This window comes from Aquila chrysaetos, chromosome 14 (genome assembly GCF_900496995.4).
Source record: "Aquila chrysaetos chrysaetos chromosome 14, bAquChr1.4, whole genome shotgun sequence".
NCBI lineage: Eukaryota > Metazoa > Chordata > Aves > Accipitriformes > Accipitridae > Aquila > Aquila chrysaetos.
In genome coordinates this window covers 33424434-33440176 of record NC_044017.1, presented here as the reverse complement: position 1 = coordinate 33440176, position 15743 = coordinate 33424434, and the positions used below count along the sequence as shown (strand labels likewise).

General features: G+C 41.2%; 1 protein-coding gene across 1 annotated transcript in view; it reads left to right on the top strand.

The window, feature by feature from the left end:
- Positions 1-1239: 1239 nt before the first annotated feature.
- NEK5 (NIMA related kinase 5) overlaps positions 1240-15743 on the top strand; it is a 28862-nt gene continuing 14358 nt past the window's right edge. The window contains exons 1-11 of the mRNA XM_041128679.1: positions 1240-1345; positions 2547-2687; positions 4453-4549; positions 5586-5683; positions 7662-7745; positions 7853-7923; positions 10251-10337; positions 11450-11504; positions 12901-13101; positions 13190-13271; positions 14864-14997. Of these exons, the coding sequence (XP_040984613.1) occupies positions 2571-2687; positions 4453-4549; positions 5586-5683; positions 7662-7745; positions 7853-7923; positions 10251-10337; positions 11450-11504; positions 12901-13101; positions 13190-13271; positions 14864-14997 (1026 nt within the window). The 5' untranslated portion in view covers positions 1240-1345; positions 2547-2570. The remainder of the gene's footprint in view (positions 1346-2546; positions 2688-4452; positions 4550-5585; positions 5684-7661; positions 7746-7852; positions 7924-10250; positions 10338-11449; positions 11505-12900; positions 13102-13189; positions 13272-14863; positions 14998-15743) is intronic.

Here is a 15743-nt window from a genome sequence, read left to right as displayed (position 1 = left end):
CCACGAACTTCCCTGGCACGGGTCCTTCCCACGGGCTGCAGTTCTTCACAAACTTCGCTGGCACGGGTCCTTTCTGTGGGCTGCAGTCCTTCAGCCACAGACTGTTCCAGTACAGGCTTTCCCATGGAGTCACAGCCAACTTCAGGGGCATCCCACTGCTCTGGCGTGGGCTCCTCTCTCCCTGGGCTGCAGGTGGAGATCTGCTCCCCCGTGGACCTCCCCGGGCTGCAGGGGGACAGCCTGCCTCACCGTGGTCTTCCCCACGGGCTGCAGGGGAATCTCTGCTCCGGCACCTGGAGCATCTCCTCCCCTCCTTCTGCGCTGACCTGGGGGTCTGCAGGGTTGTTGCTCTCACATGTCCTTTCTCCCAGCTGCAATTTCTGTTCTGCAGCAACTTTTACCCCTTCCTAAATCTGTTCTCCCAGAGGCACTACCACCATCGCGGATGGGCTCAGCCTCGGCCAGCAGCGGGTCCGTCTCGGAGCCGGGTGGCGTTGGCTCTGTCGGACATGGGGGAAGCTTCTGGGAGCTTCTCACAGAAGCCGCCCTTGCAGCCCCCCTGCTACCAAAACCTTGCCATGCAAACCCAATACATACATAGTAGGAATAACTGATCTTGTCTGAAGGGCATATTATGGAAAACATTTAGCTATGCTAAATATTTGAGGCTTTAGCTCATGCAGTTATTAATCTTCTGAAAACTCTTGGGGCTGAGCTTTTGCCTTAATTACTTCGATGAAAAGGCTTTTATAAACGCCATTGCACGTGTGGAAGGAAGCTAATTCGTCCATAAATAGGGGTGAATTTTCCGATTTTGATAAGGAGACACACTTCTGCTGCAGAAAGCATTACGGGCAATGTCCCGTTTGGGCTCTGTGCCGGCTACTGGGTACTAAATAGTCATTTTGGAAGAGAAGCACAGCAGGGGAGAGCAGAAAGGCTCTCAGCAGAGTTCTCCTGGGGAAGCTGTTCCAGATGGTGTCCACCTAATAAATAATACTAGAGAATAATAGGTAAGAAAAGCTTTAGGACACCTGTAGCTGCAGTACTGAGGCATTTTGCAGCGTGCAGGCTGGGACGCGAGGCTCCGCCGAGGCCTCCAGAACCCGAGGCGGTCCAAAAGATTCTCCCGTGGGCCACCCCGCTCCTGTTCCTACCCCCCCAAGCCCAAAGCCGCCGGCCGCGGGCGGAAGGTGCGCTCTGCCCGCGGGGAATGCGGATCCCGCTCCTCCCGACGGGCCCTTCACTCTTCCCGGCCTCGCCTGCGGGCTCTGCCGCCGCTTCCAACGCCGGACCTCCGGCCGGGGCGGGGAGGGGGGCTCCGGAGGCGGCTGGGCGCACGCAGGTACCGCGTCCCACGGGCGGCGGGCCGCGCCGGGCCGGCTCTGGCGGAGCCGGGCCGGGCCGCAGGGGAGGGAGGCCCCGGGCGAAGGCCTGCCCGGCCGGTTCGCCCCGTCGCCACGGCGACGGCACCACAGCCGGGGCGGGAAGGGCGGCGGAGAGCGGAACCCCGCCGGCTTCGGTGCCTCTGCCCCCCCCCCCTCCTCGGCCCCCCGGCCGGAGCGGGCAGCCCACCGCCCGGGACTCGGCGCAGGTCCCGCTGCGGGGGGGGACGCGGTGGCCGCCTCCACCTGCCCGAGGCCTGGCCCCGCCGCCCCCGCCTCGCCAGCGCCCCGCTCCCGCCCAGCTGCCCGCGGCGGCGGCAGGCCTGGGTGCGTGGCCGGCCGACACGACACGGCCCGGCCCGGCCGGGGGGCAGCTCGTCGTGGCTGCGTGAGAGCCCACCTCGCCCGTGGCTGGGAACGGGAGCGGGCTGCGGCCCGGACCCCCGAGTGACCGATGCCTGAAGGTCGCCCCGGCTCGGGCAGGTCGCAGAGCTCGGCTGGCCGTCCCGAGAGGGAGAGCCGAGCGCCTCAGCAAATCTCCCTTGCTAAAACCGGGGCCGACCAACAAGAACGGCTTTGTGGCGTTTTGCTCATACGCAGCCGCGTGGGTTTGCCGACGGGTAGGTCGCCGGTGACGTGGCCGTGGCTGCCGGAGGTTTCCGCGCTGGGCCGCGGTCTCCTGCCAAACGCCGTGGCTTCTCGTCTTGCTGCCAACGCTAGATCGCGTTAGTTTAAGCTAAATCGACACGAAATAGGTTGTAATTTTATTTTTTCCCTTAAAAGGACAATTCTGCGGTATTGTTAACTTACGGAAATAGCGAGTCGGACTTTCCAAAACCATACCGTAGTCTTGCGTAGTACTCTCTACTGCCTTCTCATGCTTCAGCTGTAGGGTGTACTAGGACTAAGCGTCAGGCTTTTCTTTATGAGACACTCGTAAACTTGCTGCTTGTTGAAAGTTCAGATCTGCAATAATTTGCAGACTTCCAGGAGATGACATTTTTAGGAAGAAGCAGCACCGGTAATAAAAATGTAATAAAACGTAGTAAAAATGTGATAAAAATGACAGTCTTAAAAGGTAGTGTCTATTTCAGTAGTGCAGACTCAGATGTTACAGCACTGACTACGTGCAATACTAACTTGGGGACTTTTTTATTTTAGACGCTGCTGTAAGACGAAGGCGTCATGGATAAATATGAAATCATTAAAAAAATTGGGGAAGGATCTTTCGGCAAAATATTCTTGGCAAAAGGAAAAGTAGATAATGAGCAGTGTGTTATCAAAGAGATCGACTTAACTAAGGTAAAACAACAAAACCTGGATGATAATGGTAGTTATTTACCTGATTGTGCTAATTGCCTTTAGCTAGGGTGTGAACTTGGGTCATATCTCCTTTGTAGTTCCATCTCCATTATATAAACTTTCCAAAGACTGTATACTTTGCTAGTTTAGAGATTTTACGGTCATAGACGAAATAGGTATTTTGATACTAATGGTGTTTACTTTTTACTGCTTTTTTGTTCTTTTCAAAACCTCTCTCTGCCTACAATATGTGACACTACCTAATTCAAATTTTATAACAGATGATTCATCTACAGTGAAACTATTGCTACTGAAACAAATCACAATTTTGCGATACATTTCTCTAATCTTTTTCATTTCCTTTTTTTCCCCCACATCCATATTTTCAGGCGTGAGTAATTCACAACAGAGTCTTTCCAATTCTCATTTATGTTTATGGCAGTTTGGTTCATCTCATGTAGTTTTAAATTTCCATTCTGTAGCTGTCAGCATCTGAGCTGCTCGGCTAGACACCCTTTCTAGGAGAACAAGAGAAATACTACACGTGTTTTTAGGAAGCTGTTGATCGTGTGTGTTTTAGAATGAACTGAATCGGGCCATAAAAGTGCTCTCTTTCTTTCTGTTGGCTGCAGAGGCAGGTTAGGGTCACTAGCTCAGCTATCAGAGGAAAACCACTCCTGTATCTAGTTCCAGAAAGACAGGCAATGAAACGCCCTGTGATTTCAATAGAGGGGTTTCAACAGTCAATTTCAGTGAGTGCCTACATGCTTTTTACAGGTCTTTTGCTATTCTGGGCCACACTAGTGAATTTCTGATATATTAGAGAATTATAATAGAAGAATGAATTTTTATACATCAGTTCTAGAGAGTGCTGTGTAACTTCCAGATTCAAACCCAGAAAAATTGATACGCTAGTAATGACAGCTAAATAAAGACATAGTTTCTCTCTATGCTCATGACCAATAAAAACCATGCATTTCTAATCTTAGATTTTGATGTATGCAAAATAGAAAAATGGAAGTTAGTAAAATATTGGTGTGGATCCCACGCGTTCAAAAATCAGGAGCTGGATACAGAAAATTACGACTTTGAAGTCATAAGGGTTTTTTTATGTGGTAGAGTATGTTTCATTCACTTTCTGGTTTTTGAATCTTTGAGGATTTCATTTCAAAATTATTTCTTAAGAATGAGGGTAAGAAACTTTCTATAAATACAAGCGGACGTTTTGATGGATGGCTACTCAGAGACGTGAATTTTTAAGAAGTAATATTGATGAAAGTTTGATCACAATGAACCAAATAGAAGTTTTCCATTTAATGTAACAGGGCAAAGAGTTTGCCCGAAATGTTGCAAGAACTCGTAACACCAGTAAAACGAAGGACTTTTTTTCTTTTTGCTTTGTTCTTTCGAGATCACCCATATTAAGAATACAGAATCATCTAGACCTTGTTCTTCAGATACTTAAGGGAAGTTTAACTTTAGAGTTTAACTCTATTCATCAGCTAGCTTAGCAATAGCATTTGTGTAAAAAGTTAAAAGGTATACATTTGCCTGTTCGTTTGACTGGTAATGTTCCAGTATGTTTCCAGGCATACACTGCAAATTGATATTTTACATTGTATGTGCATCATATTTTATAATATTTCTGCATCACCTTGGTACACACTCTTTTTGTATTTGCGGGAATGGTTTGATAACGATGTAACTATTTTTGAAAAGAGTTAAATATATTATTGCTAGCATATAGTTTCTTAATTCATCATAGATGCCTGTGAAAGAAAAAGAAGCCTCTCAGAAAGAAGTAATTCTTCTGGCCAAGATGAAGCATGCAAATATCGTAACCTTCTATGCTTCTTTGCAAGGTTTACTTTTAACATTTTTGTTTTATTTGTGATTATAGGAGTGGAAGGCAGCAAAACCTACCTTGTTAATATTGCCCAACCTTAAGCCCGTCCCCAGCCCCTTACTTACCCGTGGGGACAGGTCCCAGCTCCTAAAAATGAATATGAGATATCCAATTCAGGCATCACTTGGCCTTTTCACATGTGTGGGTGGGACCTAAGGTATTGTGGCATGAATGCTAGATCCTGGGATGTCTGCATGGCTTAAGTTGAACTTTAGTCTTCATCTTCAATAGGCGTCCAGGGTTTAATGAGACTTTCTAGGAGTTTCAATAGAAGAAGAGAGCGTTTGAGTACAGCAAGAAATAGGTCCTGTTGGCCTTTTGTCTTGAGCCATGTTTTGAGGTATCACTCAAGGATACGGAATTCTTCAGGACTGAAAGAAGTGGAAGGAAGTCCGTTCTCCATAAAAGCTAATTCCCTATATTTATTTTTCCTGCTGACATCTGTCATAAGCAATGCCTTATGTAATGAATGCTGTTGTTACAGCTTGTGTTCAAATTGTTTTCTGTGATCAGGATGTTTAAATGTTTTAAGGGACACATAAATCTGGTAGTCTTCTGGACCCAAGAGAGCTAAGAATAGGGTGAGTTTCCATATTAAGTAGCCCCTGCTGTTTATTTCTACTGTTTGGACACTGTCTGCTTTAACCTTTTCCCTAAGCCTAACTGTATTCTTAGTTGTTATTGGGGAACGATCCCAACTATGAAGCATTCTGCTAAGCTTTGCCTGTAAGAACATCTGTCTTTCTATCAGTGTGGTCTCTTGAGGGTTTTTAATATTTTAATATTTTGGTGAATCTCCATTTAAATATATTTTCATGTCAGTTTTGCATCAGGTTTCACTGGAAGTGTCCATTTTTTCTCAGTTACTCTTTGAAATGGAGGAGTAGGTAGAGCATTAACTACGCCCTTTTGGAAGAAGGGCTATATAAAATAAAAAGAATTTATTGCTGTATTAATGAGTAATAAAGGAAAACTTATACTCTTCCTTTCAGAAAAGAACAAGCTCTATATTGTGATGGAATACTGTGATGGTGGAGATTTAATGAAGCGGATAAATATGCAGCATGGAGTGCTGTTTGACGAGGACCAGGTGAAAGAAGTTATCTTTAGAGGAGAGGACTTATTATGTAAAACACATGGTTTGAATTATCCAGTACTAGCTACTGTTTCTTTTCTGGCCTGTTAAAGTAATTGAACATTTTAAAGAAATTTCAGTAATTTTAATGGCAGTTTAGAGTTTGCTTTTTACATTGCTTTAAGATCTTAAATTAATTAATTAGCAGTATTTTGATGCTATTTTTATCCCCCCTCCCTCCCATTGCTCCTTCCATTGTGGATGCACTTTTTCTTTGTATTAGTAGTGTACCTACTAAGCTATAAAGACTTTCTTTTAAATGGGGTTTTAGAATTATGGGAGGATATATTATATATGAATTCCTCATTTGTTTATGCTGTTTGCATCGTGGCATATCCTGCTTTATACTGGAGACAATGGTAAATCTCCCATTCATTTAATTTGGGTGAAGACTTCTCTGATGCTATTTAAATTGTTAAACCAGCACAGAGAAACAAGCCCAGACATCTGACTGCTTTTGGACTGTGTTCACATATATTTTATTTTGTAAATAGGTGAGTATGGTAGGTATTGCAATTCACAGAAACAGAATTTCCCACTGTTCTCTACTTATTCCTTTATTTTTTTACTAACTCTTAGCTTTCTGAAGGAAATTTTCTCTTATGTGTTGGACTTAGTGTACTGAACTCTGAGGTTATTTAATCATGCATAGTCTTCTACTTTTGCAGGTAATTGCAATGAAAACTTGCCTAGAAACTACATAGATAGTATCCATCCTGTTAGTGGAAATATATTCTAAAGCATAAAAGTGGAAAAAAAAAAGAAGTATTGTCACTTTTCTTTTTGCTTTAGTAGTAAAAGAAGTACTCCTTAGTGTAGAACTCAGTTGGAAGTGAATTACTGTTCAGTAATAATCAATTTTAAGATCCTATTGGGAGTCATAATAGAGGTAGAGAGAACCTGAGAGAAAATAAAAAGAGGACAAAACCACAGATCATGAAAACACAAAAGAGAGAACCAGCACACGCAAACCCCTTGACAACGAGGCAGAGTAATACATATCCAAAGAGAGGCAAAGGAATTACAGACAGAAGAATGGATTATAGAAACTAAAGATACATCTACAAATCAAGAAAGGAAAGCAAGTTGCCCAATTTAACATAACATTGCTAAAGTATCTTTACATTTTCAAATGTATGCCTAAGAAAGTCTCATTTGTGGTATCAGCCCTAATCAGGAAATCATCTGCTTAATGTGAAGCATTACTAAATAAAAGATTATTACTTGAATCAAAGTCTTTCCTGACCATCAATTTTCCTAAACAGAGAAGCATATAAGCACATTTTAGTTTTGTTTCTGAGTTAAGTCCAAAGGCCCTTATTCAAGAAAACACATGTATATTTAAAGTTAAATATATGTTTAAGAGCTGTACTGGGTCAAGGATAAAGGACAAATCTGTGTGCTTACTTATTATGCAAGTTCCTTCATAGCTCCCTTCTTTCACCACATTTCAGTCCTTCATCCTTTTTTTCTGTTTTTTTTCTGGACCACTTTCAGTAAGACTGCAAATATAATAACTGGGTGGTATGACTTCCACCACTGAGGATTAAGAAGACACTTCCCAATTCTGTCTTAGTTGTTATTTGAACTCACTCATTTCTAAATAAAGGTCTAATATTCTTACTGTCCTTTGATGTGATTCTTCAGTCCTTGTTCAAGTACTTGTCCTGTCACAGTCAGTGAACACTTGATGGGGATAAGGAAAGTGGAGCAGGTATCTATTTCCATTTAGTTTTGTGATAGCACTAAAAAAACAAAGGAAAGGTCTATGGCATTAATTTTAAAAGTATTATTTCTTACTATTTTATATTGTATATGCTCTACATATTTTAGATTTTGCTGTTTTTATTTTATATATTTCAGTAAGTTGCCCCATTGGTCATTAGAGTCACACAAATTTATAAATATCTGTTCCCTTTACCTTTCACTGCAGATTCTGAGTTGGTTTGTGCAGATCTCCTTGGGCTTGAAGCATATTCACGACAAGAAGATTTTACACAGAGATTTAAAAGCACAGGTAGTAAAACTGGTACTGGAGAGGGGGTGATTTTGTCTCGTAAAAAATATGCTTAAGAAGCTCTGCTGTGTTTCATTTTTGCATACCAGTTTTGTTTTTATTTGCAGAACATTTTTCTTAGCAATAATGGAAAGGTAGCAAAGCTTGGGGACTTTGGTATAGCAAGACAGTTGAACAGGTAAGCGCCTTTTTAATTAGTCTGTGACCTACACCAAATAGGACTGTTTCTGAACGTTCAGAATGCAACCTGAACGTGCAAATTGTTTGTGGATTGTGCTTGTTCAAGAGGTCTGGGATACAAAGGGTCTGATACTACATTTTCTTCTGTTATCCTAAAAGATTCCATCCTGCGTGAAACCACAGATGTGTCTAGCCTAGTAACTGGGCTTCTGTTCTGTATAGGACACAGGGTGGGGAAGCTGCAATCTTTCCCTATTCCCTGTGGAACTGACATAAAGAGATTCTGGAGGCACAGCTCCTGCAGCTGTTGATAATCACTTCTGGTGCCTCACAAAAAAGAAAGTGAAGAGCGTTAAAAACTTAGGAAAGAGTATAAGAAAAGAGTTTGTACAGATATTCTTTGTATGTCCTCCCAGACTGTGCCTATATTACATTTTTAAAAAGGGCCAGAACCTGCTCTCTGGGCCTGAGACTAAATGGCATGGCATGGCTTGCATCGGTATGGCTAAAGTCTGTTCTCCCAAAGAGGGTGGCCTTATCTTGACTGACTTTGGGGACAAGGTTGGCCTGTCCTGCGTAGTGGCCAGGTGTTCTCTAGGAGAGTGCTTTTTGGTGTGGCCAAAGCATGCCAGAGGGCATGCTAACGATGGGACAATGCTTGAATCTGATCTTTTTTTGAGCCGCTTGATTATATTTGACCTTGGCAGGATACTGTGGCAAAGAAGTTCCACAATTTAATCAGGTATTGTGTGGAAAGGTCATTTCTTCTGTCGATCATTTTGCAGATTGTCCCTCTGGTATCAGTCCTTTTCAGCTGCTTTGTACTCCCCACCTGCTGCAACTCACTTGTTAAAACTTTTCCTATCCCCAAATTAAGTCAGTGTAAGTTTAACCACATTTCCGTCTAAATGACAACAGTAAAGAGAACAGATAACTTAACCAACATAGACAATTTCTCATTCTCTTCAGACGTACTTAGCTGTGTACATGTATTAGGTACCTTTATGCGTTCTTCACATGGATGTACAGCCCATGTAATTTCTGCCAAGGCCCCATCAGATTGGCTTTGGATTTAGGCCTGCATAACCTTGCAAGTTCAGTGGTGCATCAGAGCTAGGAAGTCTTGCTGAGAGTTGGAGTCTATTGGATTAGCACGTTTGGATAGTACCTTGATCCAGGCCTGCGCCTCTGCGGGGATACGCCATGTCGCTGTTCTAGCTCAGTCTCTGCCGGCTCTCGTACCTTTGTGGTGTGTTCCTCTGTGGAGCACAGACCTGCTCTCGGTGCCTCAACTCTCCACGTGTAAACTGCTTATGCAGAAAGTGCCTACCTTCAGAGGTGTTCTGGGGATAATTGCTTTAAGGGTTGCCCCTACACAGCAGAATAGTCCATAGCAGATAGGAAGTCAACCTCAGAATTTGAATGTCCAAGTACAGACATTTTAAAGAGTATTTAATAGGCTTGTACAACAAAATAATTGCAGCTTGATAGTACTTCTCCTCATATAACAAGTGAATTAAGTTTCTCGGGCTCTCTTTTCCTCCTCCCCTGGGGTATACAAAGGCATTTTCATCTCTCTTTTCCACTTCAAAATGCAATAGCGTCCAATACTTTTACTTGCAGTTAGGTGTCTGTGGCACCTCCGGCACTCAGGCTTCATATACTTCATATATATAATATATAAGAGTGTAACTTACAACTTTTATTGACATCTAGTGTAGAGTGAGAGGAATCACACTCTGTGAGTACCTGTTTCTCTCCACTGACTTCCCAGGGACTCCTGTTGATATCCACAGTGTCGATATCTAAAAGCAAGTGAAATGAATGCAGCTGGTGCTATTTGGCTACACCTTCACAAGTCAGCAGCAAAGACGGAACTAGAATTCACTTACTCCTGCTTTAGCTTCCAGACAGCGCTGCCCCCTTCCACTGTTTCTGTCTGACTGCCACCTGCGATATTCTTACTTCATTGAGTATGTTGGAGACTTCTAGTATTTTGCTCTGTGTTTGACAGCTTTCAGAATTTTGTGTTAATGATAAACATTCCTCAAAAATGTTGATTAAAATGCTGGTGAAAACTGGGGAAAAGAGAATTCTTGTGCTTTCTGTTGAAGTGCAGATGCTCTCCACTTTTGAAATAGTTGGTCATTTTTACACAGGACTGGAAAATACTTTTGTTTTTCTTGGGGTGTTCCATTATTCAACTATTGGAGAACAGAAATAATGTCCCCCATGGGCTTTTCAGCTGGGGCAGAGAAGCCTCTAGTTCAATTGCTTGTAAACTTTTTCAGTGTGTAAGTCTTTTTCTTCATTGTGTTTCATTAGCACAACGGAGTTTGCCCATACCTGTGTAGGGACCCCTTATTATCTGTCACCTGAGATCTGTGAAAATCGACCATATAACAATAAAACGTAAGTGTCTGTCTTTCCTTCATATGCTTGTGCATGAGGGCATGCAGGCACATGAGAACTTACTTCAGTAATATCATGGTTTAAATCAGTATTTCTGCAGGGCACGAGGAATTTCATGTGTGTCACCTTTTTTGTGTGTACAATAATTAGGTGCATCAGTCGTATACAACAACTATGTTATACTGTACAACACTGTCAGTTGTATTTTGACTCACAGTGTCCAGAGTATAGCAATCATGAATTTGTTGTGATTCATCTACAGGCTTAACATAATTATATTTTTTGTTTTTATAAAATTACTTGTACTTTAAACTTAAAGTTTAATCTCATTCTAATACTCCTTGTTAGTAGTGGCATGAAATGTAAAATAGGTGATTTTTTTTTCCTTTGCTTTATCTGGTTCTCCATCAAATACTAAATTTCTTTCTGTGTTTCCAACATGTAATAACAAATGCAAGTATGGATCTTTTCAGTTCCAAGTTTATGAATTTTTGATGCACTCATTTGCGATTTCTAAAAATACACTAAAATGAAAGCTGCTAGATTGGCAATTCTGGAACTTTGCAGTAGCCACCTGCAAGAAAGACAAATAGGTCTGAGAATCGTAAAGGCTCACTCAGGCTTAACACAAAATACCAAAATAACACGATGAGAAGCACTGAAAAGTCAGGAGCTGAGCGAGCTGGACAGTCTTCTCTGTGTGTGGGATGTGATCAACACCAAATATCCTGGAGCCCAGACTAGCATCTCAGCCCTAAGGTGCTATTCACACAGGTTTACTCCCTTATTGTCTCCTTAACTGTCAAGTCAGCCAGAGATCCCTTTGCCCTTCATCCTACTAGGAATGTTAAGCAGGCATTCTTTATGTCATGTGCCTTTTCCAGTGATAATGACAGTACCTAGTTAGGTACCATAGAATCATTGGTATCACAACAAAGAAGAAATTTCTAGTTGTTCTTTTCAGTGCATCTTAAGAAAAATTAAAAGTTACACCAATATTAATCTGTGATGCAATAATGTTAATAAATTTGAGAGCTGAGAAGAGGTACTGATTACATGTATGAAAATATTATAGTCTTTTCCCTGAAGCTGTAATCACTTTTTCTTCACAGAGATGTTTGGTCTCTTGGCTGTGTACTTTATGAGCTATGTGCACTAAAGCATCCTGTAAGTACCGTAGAATCAGATCATTATCATATTATTAAAAAAGATAGTGGACAGCCTGGAAAAACTGTAGTAATAATAGTATTCAGTCAGCTGCTAGAATTATTTTCAGCTTATTTATTGATATTAAAGAATGACTGCTAGTGTTTAATTTTTCGTATTGTGTCTGCTTCGTGCATACTAAAATACAATGTATTATGTTGAACTTCTACAACTTACATATGTTTGTGTGTGTGTGTGTGTGTGTATACACACATTGAACATACATTTACTCTTTAGTAAGTACTAAACTTTTTTAAAAAGGCAGATGAACAATGGAAAGAGTTAAAGCCAAACATTTTCCTAAAACATTTTCCTAAAGGTTTAATTTTATTTGGAAGCACGTTCATGTTGGAAAATAACTGAGATAGCATCTTCAGGAAGCTGTGTTGTTGTCATCAGCCTGTGAGTATTATGTGAAGAAGGGAACCCAGCAGACTAATCCCGACAACAGGAAAAGGATCAGATTCCTGGGCCCAGCAGAAGTTGACCTTTTGCTGAGCTTGAATGCGGAAGAAGGCAGAGCAGCACTGATAGGGAGAGCAGTGGTGCTGAGCTGAGAGCAAGGGGGTACTGCTGAGGAAAATTCCAGATTTCACAAAGTGATAAAACATTAATATTACTTCTTATGAATATTAGCTGTTTTATTCTGTATTGCTGCCCATTTTTTTTTTTATTTTGAAGGCAGGGACTAGATGCTGATATAGATAGGAAATGCGAATGAAGCTAAGGCAAATTTTGGTTACAACACCTTCAAAATACTCAAGTAAATAAAATGGCAATTTTAGAAAGAAATTGCTTTCAAAATTAGTTTTGCCTGTCTAAGGCCCTTAAAGCTATATTGATGCTGACCTGTTAAGAGATTTGCTGAACTGAGAGGGCTGAGTTACCTGAGTGGCATCAGTTGTTAAAAAAACCAGATTGTACCTTAGTTTCTGAGAGGACACAGAATGCAGAGGCTAAGTTGTGTCGAGTGACATTTTGAAGTTGAATACCGTGAAGATACTGTGTATGCAGATTTCTGTTGAGCAGCTTTTGGCAAAATAAATCATGTTTCATTCTGGAAAAATTGCTACCATATGACAGCAGAGTGTGAATTAAACTCTTCCAGGTACAAAAGCTTTTGGACCTGCTGAGTCGTGCAACTGAAACAAGGAGAACATAACCAGAAAATACAGCCAGGGATTTGGTTATATTAACTTTCCATAACAAACTATGGATAGCAAGAAAGGATTTGTGAAGCGATTGCATAGCACAGGGCTTCTGTCAGCCAGTACCTTTTTTCAAGCTGGAGTGTCTAGTCCATCATTTCCAACCAGCGGTACTTACTGTCCTCTTTTTACTGTTTTCATTGATTAAGTTTGAAGGCAATAGTTTGCACCAGCTGGTGCTGAAGATCTGCAGAGGACATTTTCACCCCGTGTCTCCCAACTATTCATATGATCTGAGGATATTAATTTCCCAGTTGTTTAATATATCTCCAAAAGATCGACCATCTGTCAACTCTATTCTAAGGAAGCCCTTCTTGCAGAACCTTGTTCTCAGGTATTTGCCCCCTGAGGTGAGTGCCTTTTACTGCTGCTTGCTGAGAGAAAAAATGTATATCAAAGTAGTACAGACAGTTCTGTCAGATACCTTTTTGCTTATAGATAGCACAGGAAGAACTCAGTGACACTGTGATACATAGGAAAAGGCCTTCAGCATCACAGACTGGACCCAAGCTGATACAAGGTAATGATAATAGTATTATTTAACATTAGTTCTACACTAACATTTGTTAGTTATGATATACTTGACAGCTATAACTTTCTCCAGCAGTCTTTCAGGCACATTTGGACACAAGAGTTTCACACAAAGTTGAAAATAAAAAGAGGAGAGAACTGCAGCAGCAGAAACATTCGCTCCAAACAGTGCATTGCTGTTCTGTTTGTGAAAAGGCAACTTTAAGACCTGCTCATTAGCCACATTCAGCTAGAAAAGCTGCCATAGGAAGGTGCTGAAATGTTAATCTTAATTCTTTTAAGAACAGAATTTACAAAACTGAGAGGCTTTGGTCGAGATGCAGTTTAGGTCTGTCACATGAATAAACATCCTTACTTCATTTTGCCGAGCTATGTGCAAAAATCTTGCAAAACTTGCTCCACTGTATTTTACAAAATAATAAAAATGTATTTTACAAAATATTACAAATTAGATTAAATTGTGAGAGATAATGAACTCTATTTGAGTTAGTGCTCATTGATAGATCAGATAGTGTGTGCAGATTCTTAGAAGACACACATGAGACTAAATGGTATCTCTGTATGAATTGCTGAACATCTGATGTTTCTGGCAGCATAACCTTTTCCTAATTTTGTATCCTTCAGTATATCATAATTATTTCTCAAATTTATCTTCGGAGGTATTAAAGTAGTTTAAACACATTTGTGAAAATAAACCTATGTAGTTACTTAACTATGCTGTGGACTTCCCCCCCCCTCCAAAGTTCTTCAGTAGTGTGGGAACCTGTATTTTTTTGTAAATAAAAAATTTCAATGTGATTTATCTGCCCTCAGGTCTAATGCAATTTGGACACCTAAGTCACTTAGGCAGTTTGAAAAATAGCTATGGTCATATACTCATAATTTTCATATATTTTTTCTTCTAGACATGATACTCTTAACAGTCATTACACAGGAAAAATTTAGAACTCCTTTAGAAACTACTTAATCCTAGCAAGGACTCTACTTTTCATTTTTGCAGATAAGGTCTTTGCAGAATACTGACTGACCAAACTGGAATGGTGTGTACTTTTATTCTCCTACCTGGGGAACTGATAAGCTAATTTTTTCCCTTTGCAGTCCACCCTTCCAAATTTCACAAGTACTACAACATTGTCTAGTGATTTGTAGAATACTGAGGACTAGGTTTAGAAAGGGAATGCCTTAGCAGATAGACACCTAGCCTCCAATGAAATCTGAGCCTAAGAATCAGGCGCCCTGTTTTCTGTTCTTGGTACCAGCATCAAATCAACATTTTAGTTTATAGAGGTCTCCCTTTTATTTAGTGTGCTTCTTTGCAAAACTAATCAGTAAGATCCACTTTACGTGAGTGTGTTAAATCATGATGTTTTCGAAAACTTGTCATTCTAAGGATGAAAAGCAGAGTGCCTAGGAAGTGTAAAGTATGGTGATGGTGGTGATGATGAAAGGACATAAGGAGTGTTTGTTAGCCCAGACTGTCAGTGTTAGCTGTATGCACCATTACTGTGGTTTGCAACTACATGATCATTAATCATGTAGAGGGCACAAAAGGTAACCTTTTAATCTTTTATTCTTAAAAAGCACATAAACTTCAAAAAAGGAGAGTCCAGGACCAAGTTCCTCCAGAATCTGGAATGGTGGTGCCTGTCAGACAGGAACTATTTCGAAGGAATGAATGGAAACCTCCTTCAAGAGAGCAACAGCCTATTGTTCAGGTACTGTGCATCCACATTCTCATAATGTTTAATCATCTTCAGAAGGCAAATTCCTGCTCTTAGAAAAGACGCTTTAAAAGGCTTCATTAAGATGTGTTAAATTCAGCCTAATGACTACACTAAGTCAGTGGAGACAGTTAAGCACTCCTGAAGCCTCAGAAGAGGTGTTTTAGAAAGCGTAAGTGGGAAATACTGAATTTTGGCTGCTTCAGTATGGTCCTTCCTAACAAAAGGAGTCAGGCATGCTTTGCATTTACACTGCACAAAGGCAAACAAACTTTGTGTTTGCATTTTGGCTATAGAATCAAATACACTGATCCTCTTACCTCAGCCCTTCTGAGAGCCCTTTTGTGGGCAAAACCACTGGTACCCACTGCCCTTGTCTCAGATACTATTACAACAAACTGGGATCAAACCCTACAGCAGAAAACCTCAGTTCTCTCTGTGTCCCTCACTTATTTTCCACCTCCTCCTTTCCTCAGGCTGGATATCAGCTGTATACTTGGCATCACTTCATACCTTTATGTTTATCTTCAAGAGCATGTAGTACTGTGTTGGATGCTGGTGAACACAGAACAAAGCACATTTAGGATCTGGGAGCTCCCAGCAGTAATTGCACATTGCAGTTACAGTGGATTAACTGATGGTGGAGTCTTGTGGGGTTCCCAGAACTGCAGCCCTCAAGCAGTCACTGGCACTACCTATGGATAATATTGGACCTATGCAGAATATAGGACTTAGTTTTC